This window comes from Hippocampus comes, unplaced genomic scaffold (genome assembly GCF_001891065.2).
Source record: "Hippocampus comes isolate QL1 unplaced genomic scaffold, H_comes_QL1_v1.1 scaffold22, whole genome shotgun sequence".
Classification (NCBI taxonomy): domain Eukaryota; kingdom Metazoa; phylum Chordata; class Actinopteri; order Syngnathiformes; family Syngnathidae; genus Hippocampus; species Hippocampus comes.
Genome location: NW_017806175.1, coordinates 7,898,746 through 7,914,701, shown reverse-complemented (window position 1 = coordinate 7,914,701; position 15,956 = coordinate 7,898,746). Strand labels below are relative to the sequence as shown.

General features: G+C 43.8%; 1 protein-coding gene across 1 annotated transcript in view; it reads left to right on the top strand.

The window, feature by feature from the left end:
- Positions 1-3,903, top strand: part of sema6bb (sema domain, transmembrane domain (TM), and cytoplasmic domain, (semaphorin) 6Bb) — a 96,847-nt gene extending 92,944 nt beyond the window's left edge. The window contains 1 exon segment of the mRNA XM_019896724.1: positions 2-3,903. Coding sequence (XP_019752283.1) covers positions 2-219 — 218 coding nt within the window. The 3' untranslated portion in view covers positions 220-3,903.
- Positions 3,904-15,956: the final 12,053 nt, after the last annotated feature.

Here is a 15,956-nt window from a genome sequence, read left to right as displayed (position 1 = left end):
CCTGAGGTGGTCTCGGCGCCCACTCCCCACATGGACTACGGGGAGCCTCGCTGGAGCCACGAGGCGCTCAACTACAACGGCAACAACGGCGTGTCGTACCACCCCCAGCGCCAGGGGCTCATCCGGCCGGAAATGCACGGCCATCGAGGGGGGCTCGGACAGCTGGCCGACTACAGCCACCTTCTCGTAAAGAGCGAGCGAACCCCTAGTGGCCAGTGAGGGAACTGAAAGCTCTCTGACCGACCCGTTCCCTGCGGCAACTGGAAGAAAATACTCCGCCCCCCCTCGCCCCCTCCCCCTCTACAACCACAACCACCCCTTTACTTTCCCTGCCTGCCCCTTCTCGGCGTCATTCAACGTTCTGATGTCATTCAGCTGACTGAAGGAGAGAGAAGCGAAGCAAAAGGGACACTTGAACTCAAAGGTGCCCTTTCCTCCGCTGTTTGACGCAATTCTCGCTCCGCCGGCACGACAACCGGCGGGAGCGTCGGACGCAGTTGTGGTGAGGAGTCGGGGTGCTTAAGGAAGCGGAATCTCGGGGTAAAACGACAGCGTGGAGACAATGATGGACAGTTTGGACTTGCAGAGGCACAATTGGGGATGCCTCCCTTCGCCACCGTGTAAATTTTAGTTTGTGGTTTTCGTGCTTTTCTTGCCCCTCGCCTCGTCCACACTTTGGCAACTGTCGCCGTGGAATACGGCAGGCGTGCGTGTGTTTGTGTACGCAAAGTGTGTTTGTGTGTGTGTGCGTAAATGTTTTCGGGGTTGAACCGATTAGGCGGCAAATTTACCGCTCTGCCCAAATGCGTTTGAAGCTTCAAGTCAGTGAATCGGCAACTCTCCACCGAAAGCAGCGCTTGGTGGTTCCGAGCAGCGGGCCTCAAACGTTTGGAATGTTTTACGAGACTGGCAACGCGGTCAACCACAAGCGGTGCTAGTCTTTGAACGGCCATGTGACCGGGCACCCGCTAACGCTAGCTGCCGAGCAATCCACGGAACACAGAAAAGAGAGACTCGGGGCGAGCGAATTAGCATTCTCTTTAGCATGAAAATGAACGGTGAACGTCGGCCGTAATCACGCCAAAACCCGACAGTGTTACGCTCCAGCGCGCGTAGCGAGTTGGCGTCTTCGCTTAGTTGACGTTGTGTTTACATGTGAGTAGCATGTGAGTACCCTCTGACGTTTCAAATGAAGGAGGGACGTTTGGCTACATCAACAATTCAATCCCGACTCGCTTGCTGCATGTTCTGAACTCCCGCTTCCATGTCAGCAATGTAGAAGCGGTCATCGTGCCAAAGTTACGGCTGCAGCTCAACTTCCTTTGCTATTTAAACTGCGCAATAGTGTCGAGCGAATCAGCGATGCCGTCTTTGTTTCGAGACATCGGTCGTCAACAATTTTTCCCACACAAACGAATTCTTGGCAATCGCTTCATGGAATCATCTGTTTTGATTATGCCCCTCCCAGGGAAGAGGTAAACATTGCGCCCCCTTGCTATGAGCCATCAGGGTGAGCTTGTCATGCCCATTGAAAAGCTTCAAATGCGCCAAGGAGAGCAAGAATGAGGAAAAATAAAACCAAAAAAAAAAAGATTTTCCAATCTCGGTTTCCCAAAAAACGGACAAAGCCTCCTTTCCCCCCTCCGCGTCTCGTCTGACCTGACCTTCAGCGTCGCGAACGTGAGCCGCGGCCGTCCGGTGCCGTCTGACTCAGGCTGCTCGGGAGCTCCATTCAGGCCGCTCGTTGCCAACACTGAGCCTCTTTGTGCGCTAACAAATAGCCGTTAAGAGTCAGCGAGCGCCACTCCCGGAATATCAATGAGGACGGGCAAGCCGATCCATCCGTCTTGGGAGATAAGACAGGACGTAGCCCAGCCAGCGGTGGCCTAAACAATATCTGAAGCACTGATCTCCATTTGCAACCGAATATCTGTTCAATGAATTCCCCTTCCATCTCGTCTCTTCATTTGATTGCGTTTCTCTTCACTGACCTCCTTCTGGTACGCGCAGGTGGATTTTACCCACTCAGATTTCAGCCTCTGTGTTGCCATGTCTAGTATCGAATCTGCCAAGGGAATTTCTGAAAAAGCCACGCCGGTCCATGAAACTTAAAACAACAGCGGTGCCTTGAGATATGAGTGATTGACTCTGCGACCATGTTCTCAAATCATTTTTTTCCTTTTGAAATGAATTCAAATTCAATGAATCCTTTCCAGTCCCGCCCAAAGCACTTTTGTTTTGTTTTGTTTTTTCCATAAGGAAAAATTCACTCAACAGTATTGTCCTGTATAAAAACACAGAAATAACATTTGCTCTTGACCTACTGGAACTAAAACACACGGAAAATGCGAGCGTAAACCAACAATGTACCTAATGAAATGTCCTTGTTCTTCCTCTCTGGGGTCGATTGGCAATTGAAGACAAATCTTTGAATAGCACTCGGAGATAAACCTTAAAAAGAGAACATTTATAAGCGCATTCTTACCAGTAGCGCTTATCTCAGACTTATTGGTACAACCGTGCGCAACACACGTTGGCATTTTTGCCACGGAGAGAGAAAATCACATGAAAACGCTGCGGAGAAATCAAAAGTATTCAAGTTCGGTGAGCTTCGCGAGTGGCAACGCAAGATGGCCGCCAGTGGCTTCACTTTGCGTTACGGCAAGTAATCGGTATTTTCAGTCTGTCTTCTGAAGCACGCTCGTATCGGATTACGTATTATCGGTTTTGTAGAATAATCTGATTTTAAATTCATCCTAAAAAAAAAAAAAAAATCCTAACATGGCTGCTGGTCCTCCATGACGTCGGCATTTTTTTTTGTCCCGACTGTTTGGTTAGCTAAACTTGTTACAGCCAGATCCAAAAAAAAAACGTCTGAAGCAGTGTGAAACTTTGCTCACATTAATACGTTCAATCATCAAATTCTCCGTTTCAAGATCACTCAGAGGTGGAAGAAATCGGGTAACCAAAGTGCGGATTCAGTGGCTTGCGAGGACTTGCTGTCGCACTGCTTGCCGTCATCCCTTGTGGCTTCGTCACTCAGCTTGCGTTCGTAACAAAGGAGGCATGCAGACGACAGATGGCTACTCTGTTTGGGTCTGGAGGCGCTCACCGCACTCCCTGATGGGTTTATTTTTTTGTGTTTTTGTTTGTTTTTTTTCGTCTGGCTCCCATCTTTTCTTGCTTCTCCGGAGACCGATCGGTTCATCTAGGTCGCGACGGTGCATGATGTCCGTTCCTTTGTTTGCGTGCCCATTATTACGGCGCACACGCGGAGCGAGGCTCCGATCGACACGGTTCCTTTATCTCGCCCGCTTTTGTGTTCTAACCCCATTTCCGAGTCATTGACGTCGTGCAACGTCCCAACTGACGCCCAAGTCGTGCCTTGCTATCGATCCGTAGAGGTAAACGAATGGTGCGTCCTACCAAGCGGTGGTAAACAATTCGAAATGTTGGATCATTCGAAAAAGCGGATGCCTCCTGTAGATATGGCAACTTTCCTTCGTATATTTTGGGGGTAGTAATGGAAGTTGTTTCATCGGTGTTGGGATTGAGCGGGAGTGGATCCCTGGGGGGGGGGAGGGACAGCAAATTTGAGTCAGAAATGGATTTGTGTCCCAAAGTGTATTTTTGACTCATTTTCAAAAATGCCTTTTGTCGAGCCCATCAGGGTTTTGAGATATTTTTCTTTTTTTTGTTTGTTTTTAAGCTTGACCTATAAAAGCTTGCGCAATATGTGGCCATCTATAGCCATGACATTTCATTTTTTTTCAATCCCACAGTAATGCTGAAACTATTAAATATGACAGAATATATGACTATATTACATATTACATGAATATTATGATGTATCATAATTAGTATTATTATGCAAACCTGATGTGGGACAGAAAAAAAAAACAAGGGCGGATCCTGAATCAACGCAAAAAGAAAAAGTCATCTCAAAGTGTTTACTTTACGACACCTCTGATTTAAAAATGTAATCGATAATTTCGCAAGAAGAATGACCGCAATAACGTGCAAAAAGTCAACCCATGGAACAAACCGTGATTTTATTTTAATTTTTTTTTCTAAGAAAACTATTTTCCTTGAAAAAAAAAAATTCTATCTACAGTATTTTAATGCAGACTGTCTCTAAATATTGTGTGCCAAAGAGAACGAACAAATCCATTTAACGGGTACTATGAAGTACCAAGTACACACTCGATTTGCTTTATTAAAAAAAGAATGTGCCAATCACTAAGTATGACAACACTAGACAACCTTTTGAACAAACCATGAATATCAATTTTAAAAAATGATTTTTCTGTTCTTTCAATTTTCAAAGTTTCCTCCTCTCTTTGAACGCCAAAAAGAGCATTTTCCTCGAGTAGCGGGGTGTCTCGAGAGCGGCGCAGCAAATAGCCGACGGCGCCGTTCTAAGAAGGATGAAAGCAAGGGCAGAGGAAGACGAGAATGAGGAGGAGGTCACACGGGGCCACCATGTTTAAGTCGCGGCATTAGCGCTCGAAGCAGGTCATTAGCGTCGAAGCGCTCGGCTCTCCCTCCCGCTCCAGCGCGGCCCGAGTGTGAACGAGGCGTGCTCGGCCACCCGTGTCCCGCTAAACATGCCTGATTAGCTCCAGTACGCTGCCGTGGTCTGACGAGCCCGAGAAAATCACCGCGGACACGTCGCCCCCCCCCCCCCCCCCCCCCCGCGCCATCGTTCGAGAAGCGCTGGTCGCACACCAGTCACGTACACGCACGGAAAGGGGCCACTTGCATGTTCGAATTTTGTTTCGACACCGAAAAGCAATCAAGAAAATAGATCCGGCAGACTGCTCTTTTCTGTGACTCTACCTGTCTCTCTCATTTTTTTGCTCCGGAAACTTTCCTTGCCAATCCTATTTTGAATGAGTCCAAAAAGAAAAAAAGGCAGTTTTGGGCATGTGCAACCTGGCGGCTAGCACTGCTCCAAATAAAGGGAAACTCAAGGCATCCATCTCAGGTCACTTTTTTTTTTGTCTCTCTGGTGTCGACTGAAATTGATGTCAAAGTGCCCTCGGGCTCGCATTACAAACGTCACATGACCAATCCCAGTAAACAAGGGAGGCGTGACGCTCGCCAGCATCTACGGTGTTTTGGTTTTAAACATAAGCGTGGCGGTGACGATCAACAGTTGGAAACGACCCCCCCAGCAGTATTGCTCACTATTTGACAAAATGCTCTTTCTTGTCAAGTGAGTACCGGTACATTTTTGCCCACAAGTCAAAGAAAAAAAACAAACAAACAAACAAAAAAAAAAAAACAAGTTGAGTTCTGCTCATGTCATAAAACTCAAACAAGTCGGGACATTCTTATCTCAAGGCGGCCACTGTGTTTGTATTTGAACGAAGACATTCAAGCGAAGCGTCCCCCTTCACGCCGCCGCTTTCCTTTTCATCCTCATCACCACCTGCCTGTTCCCTCGTATTGTGTTGTAGCCCCACAAATGCTTTTGTTGTCGCGAAAATCTCTTTTGTGTTCCCCAATTTGACAGGACACGGGCAAAGGCTGTTGTGTGCTAAATTGCTTTCCTTGTACGCCGTTGTGCACATGCACCAAAACACACATGATGGCCTTGGCCGCGCCTGTTGCTATTGATCAGCTTGTGTGTTGTTGTTGTTGTTCACGTGTAGAACCTTTAAAAAAAAAAAAAAAAAAAAAAGTGCGATGAAAATCAGTAAGTTGGTTCATGAAAACCGCTTACACAAAATCGGGTTGGAGTCAATTGATTACGTCATTTATGTTTTTGTTTTTTTTTCTCAAACTTAGCCGGTTTTCACGTAAAGACAATTCAAAAATCGAGCATTTGAAAAACTGAACAACAGACAAAAGCCCGACAGCCTCTTTTCTGAAGAAGCATTCGCACGCTGCTCAAATGTTGCTTCTTGAGAAGTGAGTTGCATTCACGGCCTTCATGCTGCGCTTGTATCTCAAATGTTTGGCTGGCAAGTCAAGGAAAAAAAAAACTCGCCACTCGTATTTCAAAGCACCACTGTATGTCTCCAAAACCAATTGAATGAGATGTAAAATCGAGTCGGCGTCAATTGATGATGTCATTGATGGGGTTTATATAAAAATATATGATATGTGTGTGTTTGAGAGAGAAAGAGAATCTGGGGTGTTGTGGGATTGTGTACATGTGAGCACGACAGGAATTCACAAACAGTCTGCATTTTTTTTAAAGTGTAAAGTTATTGTTTTTAATCGGCACTGATCCTCTTTTTTGTCATGTTTGTTTTTCCGATGCTTTGTGAAATCGCGTGGAATTTGATTGCGATTCTTCTTGATGTACGCTTCGGTGGGACAATGAAGGTGAAGACTATCAAGTTCGGGTTCGACAATGAAGTTCAATTGGGGGCGGTCACGCAGAAATGAATTTGAAAAAAAAACCAGGGGGGAGCCTTCTGTGACGCCCCGCCCCCAGCTGTCAATCCCATGACAACCGACCACGTGTACATAATTTGATTCTTTTTGTGTAATTTAAGTGCGGTAGCTGCATGTCCACACAGCCTCTGTTTGTGCGTGTGCGCGTGTACAGAGTTAGCCACGCGTGTGAATTTGTACCGTACGTTCGAGTGCGCGCTGCTCGTGTCCGCCAACGTCACACGCGCATGCGCCGTCCCGCAACTGCATTCCACACATTTGCACGACATTCCCTGACAACGCGACCCGCGAAATGACACACCACATCACCAAACAGCAAAACATGACATGACAGTACTTTACGTTACAATAGATTACACCCCATTATTTGGACACCATACTCCCTCACATTACGCGTTAAATTGCATAATACACACATTGCATAATACAATCACACTTAAATGACACTCGACGACACGACGTCGCACATGACACAACGCTGCATTACGTTACATATTACTAAATGTGACGCAACACCGCCCCACCTTACATTACAAAACAACAAACCGCACAACGCTACGCTACACTTCACGCTACATGGCAAAAATATGAAACAAGGTTTCTCTGTGTTATATTACATATCACAAAACATTACACAACACTGCACCGCATTGCATAATGCTACAAATTACCCTGGATTACATTTGAGCATACGTCACCACACTGCAAAGATAAAAAAAAAACAATAACTACAGTACAGGACATCCATGACATGCCAAACATTTGTGCGCCGTTCCCCACATCGCTCTGCCTGTCACTCCGCATGGAGATTTGACTCTTGTCAGTTTTTCTTATTCTAAATAAAACCACTCGGACATTGAGCCTTTTTTTTTGTCATCGTCAATCTTGATCAGTGTACGCAATAAACGAAGTATATGACATATTGTGGCTGTTTTCTACTGTAAATTGGCACTGTTAAGAGTAGAAGGAAAAGTTGGAAGGACAACAATATCCATTCGAGAGAAATCCCTTTAAAAGTTGTTGTAGTACCAATCTTAACCACCAGATGCCAGCACATGCCAGCGTCTGTGTTTTATTTCCTCCTGTTTATTCTCCCATTTGGATTTACCATCTAATTTTTTATTTCCTTTTTAAAACACGTGCATGAATTATTGTATATCCTTGTACTTACAGAATTTTACTTTTTTAACTTTTAAGCTTAGTCAAATCAATTCAAGCCGTCTTTCCGAATCCAAGCAGGATTGAAGCGCTAATGTGGTTGTGGTGCTGCAGATGAAAATGAAATTAAAGAGGAAATTGATTTGAGATTGACTTGAAGTCGCCGTGGGGATTTGCGGAAGAGATGTCAAGATGTCGTCGTGTGGGGAAAACGTCCAGCTGGCGCTTCAACACCAGGATCAGAGTCCCAGCTGCAGCTCCACACGTTGCCACTGGATGGCAGAAGAATCCGACTAAACACTTGCTCAAGGACCAGCGACCACGACACCGCTCCTCTGTCAGTTAAGTTAATCAAATCAACATGAAGGGATGGATGCGAGGTGTTTTGCACAAATGTTATGTTTATTTATATGTGATGTTGATGTGTGATTGGTGACGGTGTAAAGTTGAAAAAGTGCATAAAAAGAAATTGAATTTGATAACTGAGAATTGGAAGTGGTACATTTGGCGAAGTTGAATTCTACTGTTGAGGGCTTCATACCTGAGTGTGGTAGTTTCCTGTTTGGTATGCCCTCCATTGGCCAAATATGGCTACTGCACCTAACACGTATGCGCTCCTAGCAAGGGTCAAGGGTTAAAATAAAGTAAGATGGCCGCCTCACTGCCGGAAATTTGAGTGAAGGGCAAGTCAAAAATGCGTGTGTGTCGAAATAAGGTTTCAACAAAGCATAATTTTAACGCAATATTGATGTTTTTGGACTCCTTTTAACAAAGCATAATTTTAATGCAGTGTTGACATTTTTGGACTATTTTCAAGCTGGATAGATCTGTCGAGTTCGTCTATTATCAACTCATCAAGCCAAGCAGCATCCATGACCCGGTTGCACACGTCCTCGCCTAAACCACCAGATGGTGAGTGAATGCACGTCAATCCGAATCTGCGTTTGAATTTATCACACTAAAACATTGGAATCCTGGAAAAATGGCACAAAAGGCTTGTGATAAGAGATGCTGGCTTTTGGGTGGATAATGTGGCTATTCTGTGCCATTTTGCTAAAATGGGCAGTTGTAAAGCTTCTGTGCAGAGGGGAACTGGTCAGCCACAAAAGGAAATTTGTGTTCAGATTAAAATTCACACAGTTTAGCTCATATTTGTATTTTTTGCATCACTAATGAGTCCGAGACATTTGCAATAAATCGCTTTTGCTTTTTTTTGAAGTATTAAAGGCTGCAGATCATTTCAATCAATGGAAGTGTTGTAAATTCGTTTTCCCCCTTTTTTGTGGCATTATTAAATTAACAGTTGAACTTGATTCTGGCGTCATATTGTGTTGATGTCTCTGCCCAATGGCATAGAACAATATTGGGTATGTTACCAACTGGAATGATGCCGCACTTGGTAACACAAGTAATTTCGATATTTGAGTTCCTGGTTTTGTAAATGTGAGGAGTGAAGTAGTAGTACACTGCTGCACTCTGCTCCAGTTGACTCTAAATGTCCAAGCTAGAGTCAAACGCATTTTCCCCGCCTGTGTTCTGAGCTACAGTCAACCCGTGGAAGAAAACCCGAGCACACGCGTGCCTTTCAAGCGCAGTGCCTGATTACAGCAAGCAGCTTGTCATGCCCGTGAAGGTGTAATTGGAATAATCAGCAAGGTGATAAAGTACATGTCTGGGCCTAATTCGCAAATGATAAGGATGTACAGCTGCTCGCCGGTAAACAGTGACATAACAGGTACGCTATATGAACTGAAGTGTTAGGACACCTGGTTACATCCGGGCATTAAAAAAGTAAAAACTACGAAAACGGGGGAGACCAAAACAGAGGCGGACAAGGTAAGGCAAGGGAGAAGAAGAAAACAAACAAAATCAGAATATGCAAAATTGCATTATTATTTCAAATGGAGAACAAAATGATTGACAAAATCTATATCATAATCGTATTGCAGTGTACACCCCACTGCGTTTAAGAGGCGGAGCCTGATGGAATGGCGAGGGTGCCTGTTGGGTGTGATCCACTTTGTTACGTGGCCATGGATGTCATTTTTCTTCAAACCCAAGGACAATTAGTCGTTTGCTTTAATGGCGTACTAAACAAAAAAAAAAACCCAAAACAAAAAAAGTATTCACATTTGAGAGGTTGAAATCTGAGGACTTCGGGTGCAGTCAGAAAACGAGGAGCTAGATTACTGCCTACTTCCTCTTCCTGTCTTTGCGCCAGTCTGCTTCCTACTCGACAATTTTGCCATGTTTTTGTGGTTCAACCCCCCCCCACCCCCCAAAAAAAACAACAATAAAAAAGCAGACAGTACCATGTGCTGTATTTGGAGCAAACCCGACATCGGGGCGCAGATGTCGTTACAGTGCATCTGGAGTAGGACGGGGCCGACTATGGATGAAATAATAATCACAATTATCTCTTTCTGGCCTTGACGAACCCTTTTACGATAATGCCCTCACCTTAACGTCGAGGCGTTTGGTATTTTGAGACTCGACAGCCATCAGACGCAGTATGAAATAACCGCCTTATCTAACACGCCCGCCGCCGTGTCCTCGTCTGAGCCGCGGCTTCTCATTCGGTCCGACGGAAGGTGTACGTTTGCTCTGTACACGCCGCCGTCATGGAAGGGCTCCACGAGAACATCTTGAATGCCTTACCTCCCCGCAGCCTCTGGAAAGTGTTCCCGCATTTATCTGCAGATTTATAAATGTATAAATTAGAGCACACGCTGTACAGGCCATCTGACGTGCTAGCAGATAAGGTGTTGACTAACGGAATCATATTTCCTGATTAGTGCAATTACGCTCGCTGCTGAAACAATTTCGCCGTCCTAAAACCGAACAGGCAACGTTTTAAAGGGGACGTCATATGGAAAAGATTTTTTGTTAGATGGCCCGTCACAACGGTGCAATCATGAAAAATTTTGTTTTTCATGATTGCACCGTTTTGTTTTTCTCTGGGGGTGGATATTACGCCACAGTTTCAGCAAAGCTCCTGTAGCACAAATGAAGAGATTGAGAGCGTTTTTTTTTTTTTGTTGTTATTATAATTTTATTTATTTAATTTTTTTATGTAACATTTTACTAATGTCCTCCTGTTCGGTCCGACTGACAGTAGTCACAAATATGCTCGGTGCTGGACTGTGGATGTTGCTTTGTACTTTGAGTCGGACATATGCGAAATGTTGCAGAAGGCCGCTCCACTTGTTGATGTCAGAGTTTATTGGGGCAGTGGAACAGAACACAATTTCATCAGCAAGGCCTTTTGTCCCGTCCTCAATGCCGATTCCATTTTTTTTTTTTTTCCTCAATCTCGTTCCCCGTAAATGTCCTCCTCCTTTGTGATCCCTCTGTCCACAAAGGTGTTTGTCGGCATTGTGCGAGAACGTCATTACCTCGCCGCCATTGTTCCGCCGAGCGCTTATGTGGAGGAAAAAGTGGTTGTTGCCACGGTAACGCGGTTCAAAGGTTAATATATTTCAGATGCGCTAAGCCGGCATGTAAAAGTGCTGTAAATTGGCACGACGTGACAAGACTTTGAGTCGAGCCCGCCACGTCTGTGCTGTGCTGTTTCCTCTTCCTATTAAGCGCTATATGATATTCCCGTATGATAACAAAAAAACAGCGCAGTATATGCCCTTTAACGTACTTATTAATGCATGAGCATGGAAGTGCGAGGACCCGAGCAGCGATGTGGCTTTCATTGCGGCAACAAACACACACAGATAAGGTGTGTCAGAAAACTCCCAGGACTCTTGTCACAAAATATCGATTCTAAACTATTTGCAATTTTCTTCTCGGCCAGGAAGTGTCAGATGCTGCAGGCATTTCTCGACATGCTGCTTGACGGTCTGTCCCACGTTAAAGGGGAAAACTTGATGCTTGTAGTTGAAAATGGGTCTTTTGTGATATGAATTGCAGACATTTTTTTTGACCTACTTGATACGTTCGGAGTTTCACCGCTATATTGCGGTTGATCGTTTGCGCCATGAGCGAGCCCTGTCGCTACTCGTCAAGATCCGCAAGTAATTGACGCCCACAGAAAAATGTTTTTAATTGCTCGTACTTGCCGCAAGATGGCATCCAAGCACGTTTTTTTCCAATTTGACAAAACTATGGCCTGGCTAATTGAAGCTCCTCCTTCAGTTACTTGCATAGCATTAAGATGCCACCATATGGAGCAAAAGCAGTATTTATTTTTTTTAACATCTGGCTTTGGCCTTAGCAAAAAAAAAAACAAAAGCAAAAAACTGCAAATCGGCAAATATGTGAAATATGCAACGTTTCACATTTCTCTTACTATCTGTAATGCCCTCACATGTGGGAAAGGAGAGCCAGTAGTCCAATATTTTCTCCAATATTTACCAGGTGAATTGTTTACTATGAATGACACAAGAATATGAAGTTATTTAAGATAAATGGGCCATTTTCACTTTTTAAATGATTATTTTTTTTTAAAATTTTAAAAGATTTTCTTTTCAAGATCTTGGACTGTGACTCTGCCCGCAGATTTGTAACATTCTAAGGGAAGGGCCCTCTAATTAACTGCAACTATTGGATTGCCCCGTTTTGAGAAAGCCAATGAATCATTTTGAACATTAGACCCTTTCTCAATTAGTTCGTTATAATTACATTATTGGCAGCAACATGAAGTATTGCTGAGTGCGTCCGCCTCACACTCGACAGGTTTTGGGTCCAAATCTCAGTTGAGGCCCTCCTGTACTTGAGTTTGTTTTTTTCCTGGTACTCCAGCTTCATCCGATTTGCTCCCTCATTCCAATTAAATGCATGCTGGGCTCTTTAAAGAGTCTAAATTGTGATTATGCGAGTGTGTATTAAGTCCCCACTGAAGGTCCGTGTCCAAAATTGACCGCCTGCCACCCGTTCAACTTGTTACCAAAGGAATTGGCTGTGCCAAGGAGATGCAAATCCACCAAAATCATCCACGACAAGGCTTGCTCTTGCCGTGTGTGTTGTGGTTTGTAAATGTGTGTCAGTGTGTCAGGCCCGGCTTTGCTGATTAGCTCCGGTGGTAGCGTTGTGCTGTAACACCATACGAGGAACGGATTAGACCAACGTGGAGCGGCTCGAGATCGTTGGCTGATACGACACAGTTGGCCCATTAAGGGCGAGGCGGGAAATTGAGATGGTGACCCATGCTCACTGTCGGTTTGGAAGCGAGAGAGCAATTGAACGTAAGGAAACTGCGCCCTTTGCTGGGTGTGTTTTAATGCAAAGGAGCAAAGTCAACCAGTTGCTGTTGTTGGTAAAATACAAAATGCGAACAGAATTATGAATTTGGCGTGCCTTGAACAGTGTATGCATGCGGAGTGGTCGCTACAATGGAGGCTATTCACAATCTGTTTAAAAGCAAACAGGTACTCGGGCATATATTCTTTATCCTCTTCGAAAAACAACTTACATTACTGGATCCTACTGAAGAATTGTGAGTGTCCTTGACTTATATCCATATGTCTACATTATACTGCCCCCAGGTGGCCGATGTGTACACACCAGAAGAAGCAGCACAATGTCTATTGAATTGAAGCAAAATGTGACAAAAACTCTTTCCATTCAAATTTATGCCATTGCTCTGTTTTTTTAGCGCATTATTGTAGAGTGCTAGTTTTCTCAGCGACAGTTTAATCTTTCTTTTTTTTTCGGCTCTTGCATTGGACCGCATCAGATGATCCATATGTAGTTAAGTGAGGGTGTAGAATAGATGTGTTTTTATGCTTACCTTACACCGTCTACCTGTACCCGCTGACCTTAGGCTATGTATTTTGTGGAGGCGCGCGTCTCCATTTTCAAGTGTCGCCATCATTCTTTTCACACCTTCATCCATCACACTTCTGTTTGCTATTCAATTACATGGATGAAAAGAGTTGGGACCTCGAAAGAGATAAAGATGAAAGCATCTTCTGACATTCTGACGGGAATTAAAAAGCACTCGCACGCTTTGTTTACACATTTTTTTGATTTTGTATTTCATTATGGGGGGGGGGCCATTCTACCTACAGTATCTAGCTAGCTAGCTAGCTGGCTACCGCTTGATCTAGCGAATTAGCCAGCTAGTTAGCTAGACACAAACCCTTACTGTACTTTGTTATTCCGCTTTAATAATGCACTTTTTATCAATATTTGTTTTCAAATAATTTTACGAATGGTTTGTTAATAAAAATCCACTGTGATGAAAATGAAGGATTTTTAATTCGTTTTATTTTATGTAGCCTACTATTGGTTGCTAGATATACTAGGGGGCTTAAATTGAGGCAACGTTATGATGAATTTGATGTGTATTGCTATATATTTTTTAGCGATGGAATAACGACAGCAGAGCGGCATCACATAATTTTGTTCAGATACTCTGCAGCTGGAAAGATTGTGTGTGTGTGTGTGTGTGTGTGTGTGTGTGTGTGTGTGTGTGTGTGTGTGTGTGTGTGTGTGTGTGTGTGTGTGTGTGAGACGCTCTATTCAAAGCTCGGATAAGATTATTATTCTTCCACCATTGCGAGGGCCATTCCTGAAGTGTCAGGGGTCAAATTGACCCCCAAGTATAAAAGATGTTTATACTTGGTAACAGGATCGTGAACACTCTTATTGAATGAAATGTCGAAAATGTTACTTCCTGCGTCCACCCTTGGATGTGAGGGACAGCGTGTGCAATGCGGCGGCTGATGGAATGAGGAACCTCAAAGCACAAGCACTTTGTCTATTTGTGTAGGCGTCCATAATTCATTCGCTGAGTTTATCTGCAGGTTGCGCAAGCGATCACAAGTTGCCCCTCACAAGATGGGGAAGAATCACAATGCGACACCAATGTCTTGTTTGTGTTCTTTTTCCTCATACCGACACGCTGCGCCGCATCGCACACAAACTCCTCGTGCGTCTCGTTTTAAGCTTCTCCAAAAGTTTTTCGGATGAAACCAGTCCGGTTCTCCGCGGAACAGCACGAATTGAACTTAAGAGAAAATATTGGGCTTTTTACACCATTTAAAATAGAGCTCCAACGATTCATCAGGTAATTCAACTAATTCGATTGCCCAAAATTGGGCTCTAACGGCATCATGTTAATACGGATGCGCGATGTGTGGAGAAAAAGTTGACAAGTTTCAGGTTTCAAAATGAGGACGCGTGACAACCTCAAGTCAGCTTGGCTCAAGATTCATCACTCTTCGAAATAACTAAAACTAAAATAAAAACCAAATGTATTTATTTTCGAGAAAATGCGAACTCAACAAAACGTGTTTTCATGTTTGGATATGAAAGTATTAAAAACCAAACCTTTGTGATGTCCTTTTAGATGCTATCTAATACATATTTCCAAGGCCCAAAAATGACTTCTCCCCTCACTTTTTAACCCATCTGGTAATACTTCCAAAGACTGGACGATGTCACGTTTCTCTAAATATTTCATGATGTCCGCTGATATACTAATCACAGTTCCACTTTGTGCTTTTCGCAATTCCATTTTCTCGTTGGAAAACGGCAACTATAATTCCCCAAGAATGTTAAGGCTCTGTGAATAATGCCTTTATCAAATCCAATCATCTAATCATAATAATAGCGCCATTGTCCAGTTGAAAAGTAGTCCTGGGGTCTGCATTTGTTGGGTGTGACATTAACAAACGCTGTTGTTTGTCTCCAGGTAAACCAGATGAGAAAGAAAAACATGAAGAGTTGCCGTAATGATCACATTTCCTGTACTGTCGCTATATTAAATATTACCCGGAGGCATCTGTCGGAATAGAAGTGTGGGGGGGGGGGGCGTGCAGAAATAATGAAAGCTGCGCAGAAACATTCTGCCTGTAATCCAATTTATTTGACAAATCGAGTGCACGGGTAATAAATGTGGCTGCTCTTTTTTTGATGAAATGATTCAGAAATGGTGTTTTGTTTTCTCATCTGCTCGTACATATCCAAGGCTGCAGGAGGCAAAGGACGCATCATTTATGCAGAGGATTAAGTACAGATTGGAATTCTTTCAACTTGAAGTCATTGTCTCCAGACACACACGAACGGAAAACAGCTGCTGCCGCTCCCCAACTGTCGTGTGGAGTTGAAAAAAAGTCAATCGAATGATTGAATTGCAAACTAAAAATATATATATATTTTTTGAAATGATGATTTCAATGTGATGAACACAAAAATCAGGCTCCTCGATTGATTTTGAGACGTAGTCTGGATCAAAACCGGGACAAGATAAAATCCAGAGTATAAAAGGTTCAGGATTAAAATTCAGGACACATTTTGATGTTTTTATCGTAGATCATGAAAAAGATCACAAACTTCCACTTTGAAAGAGACAGACTGGCACCCAAGTCTCTTCGTATCAAGTTTGTCGATGACATTATCTCACAGCTATGAATAAAATGTATGCTTTGGTTTGT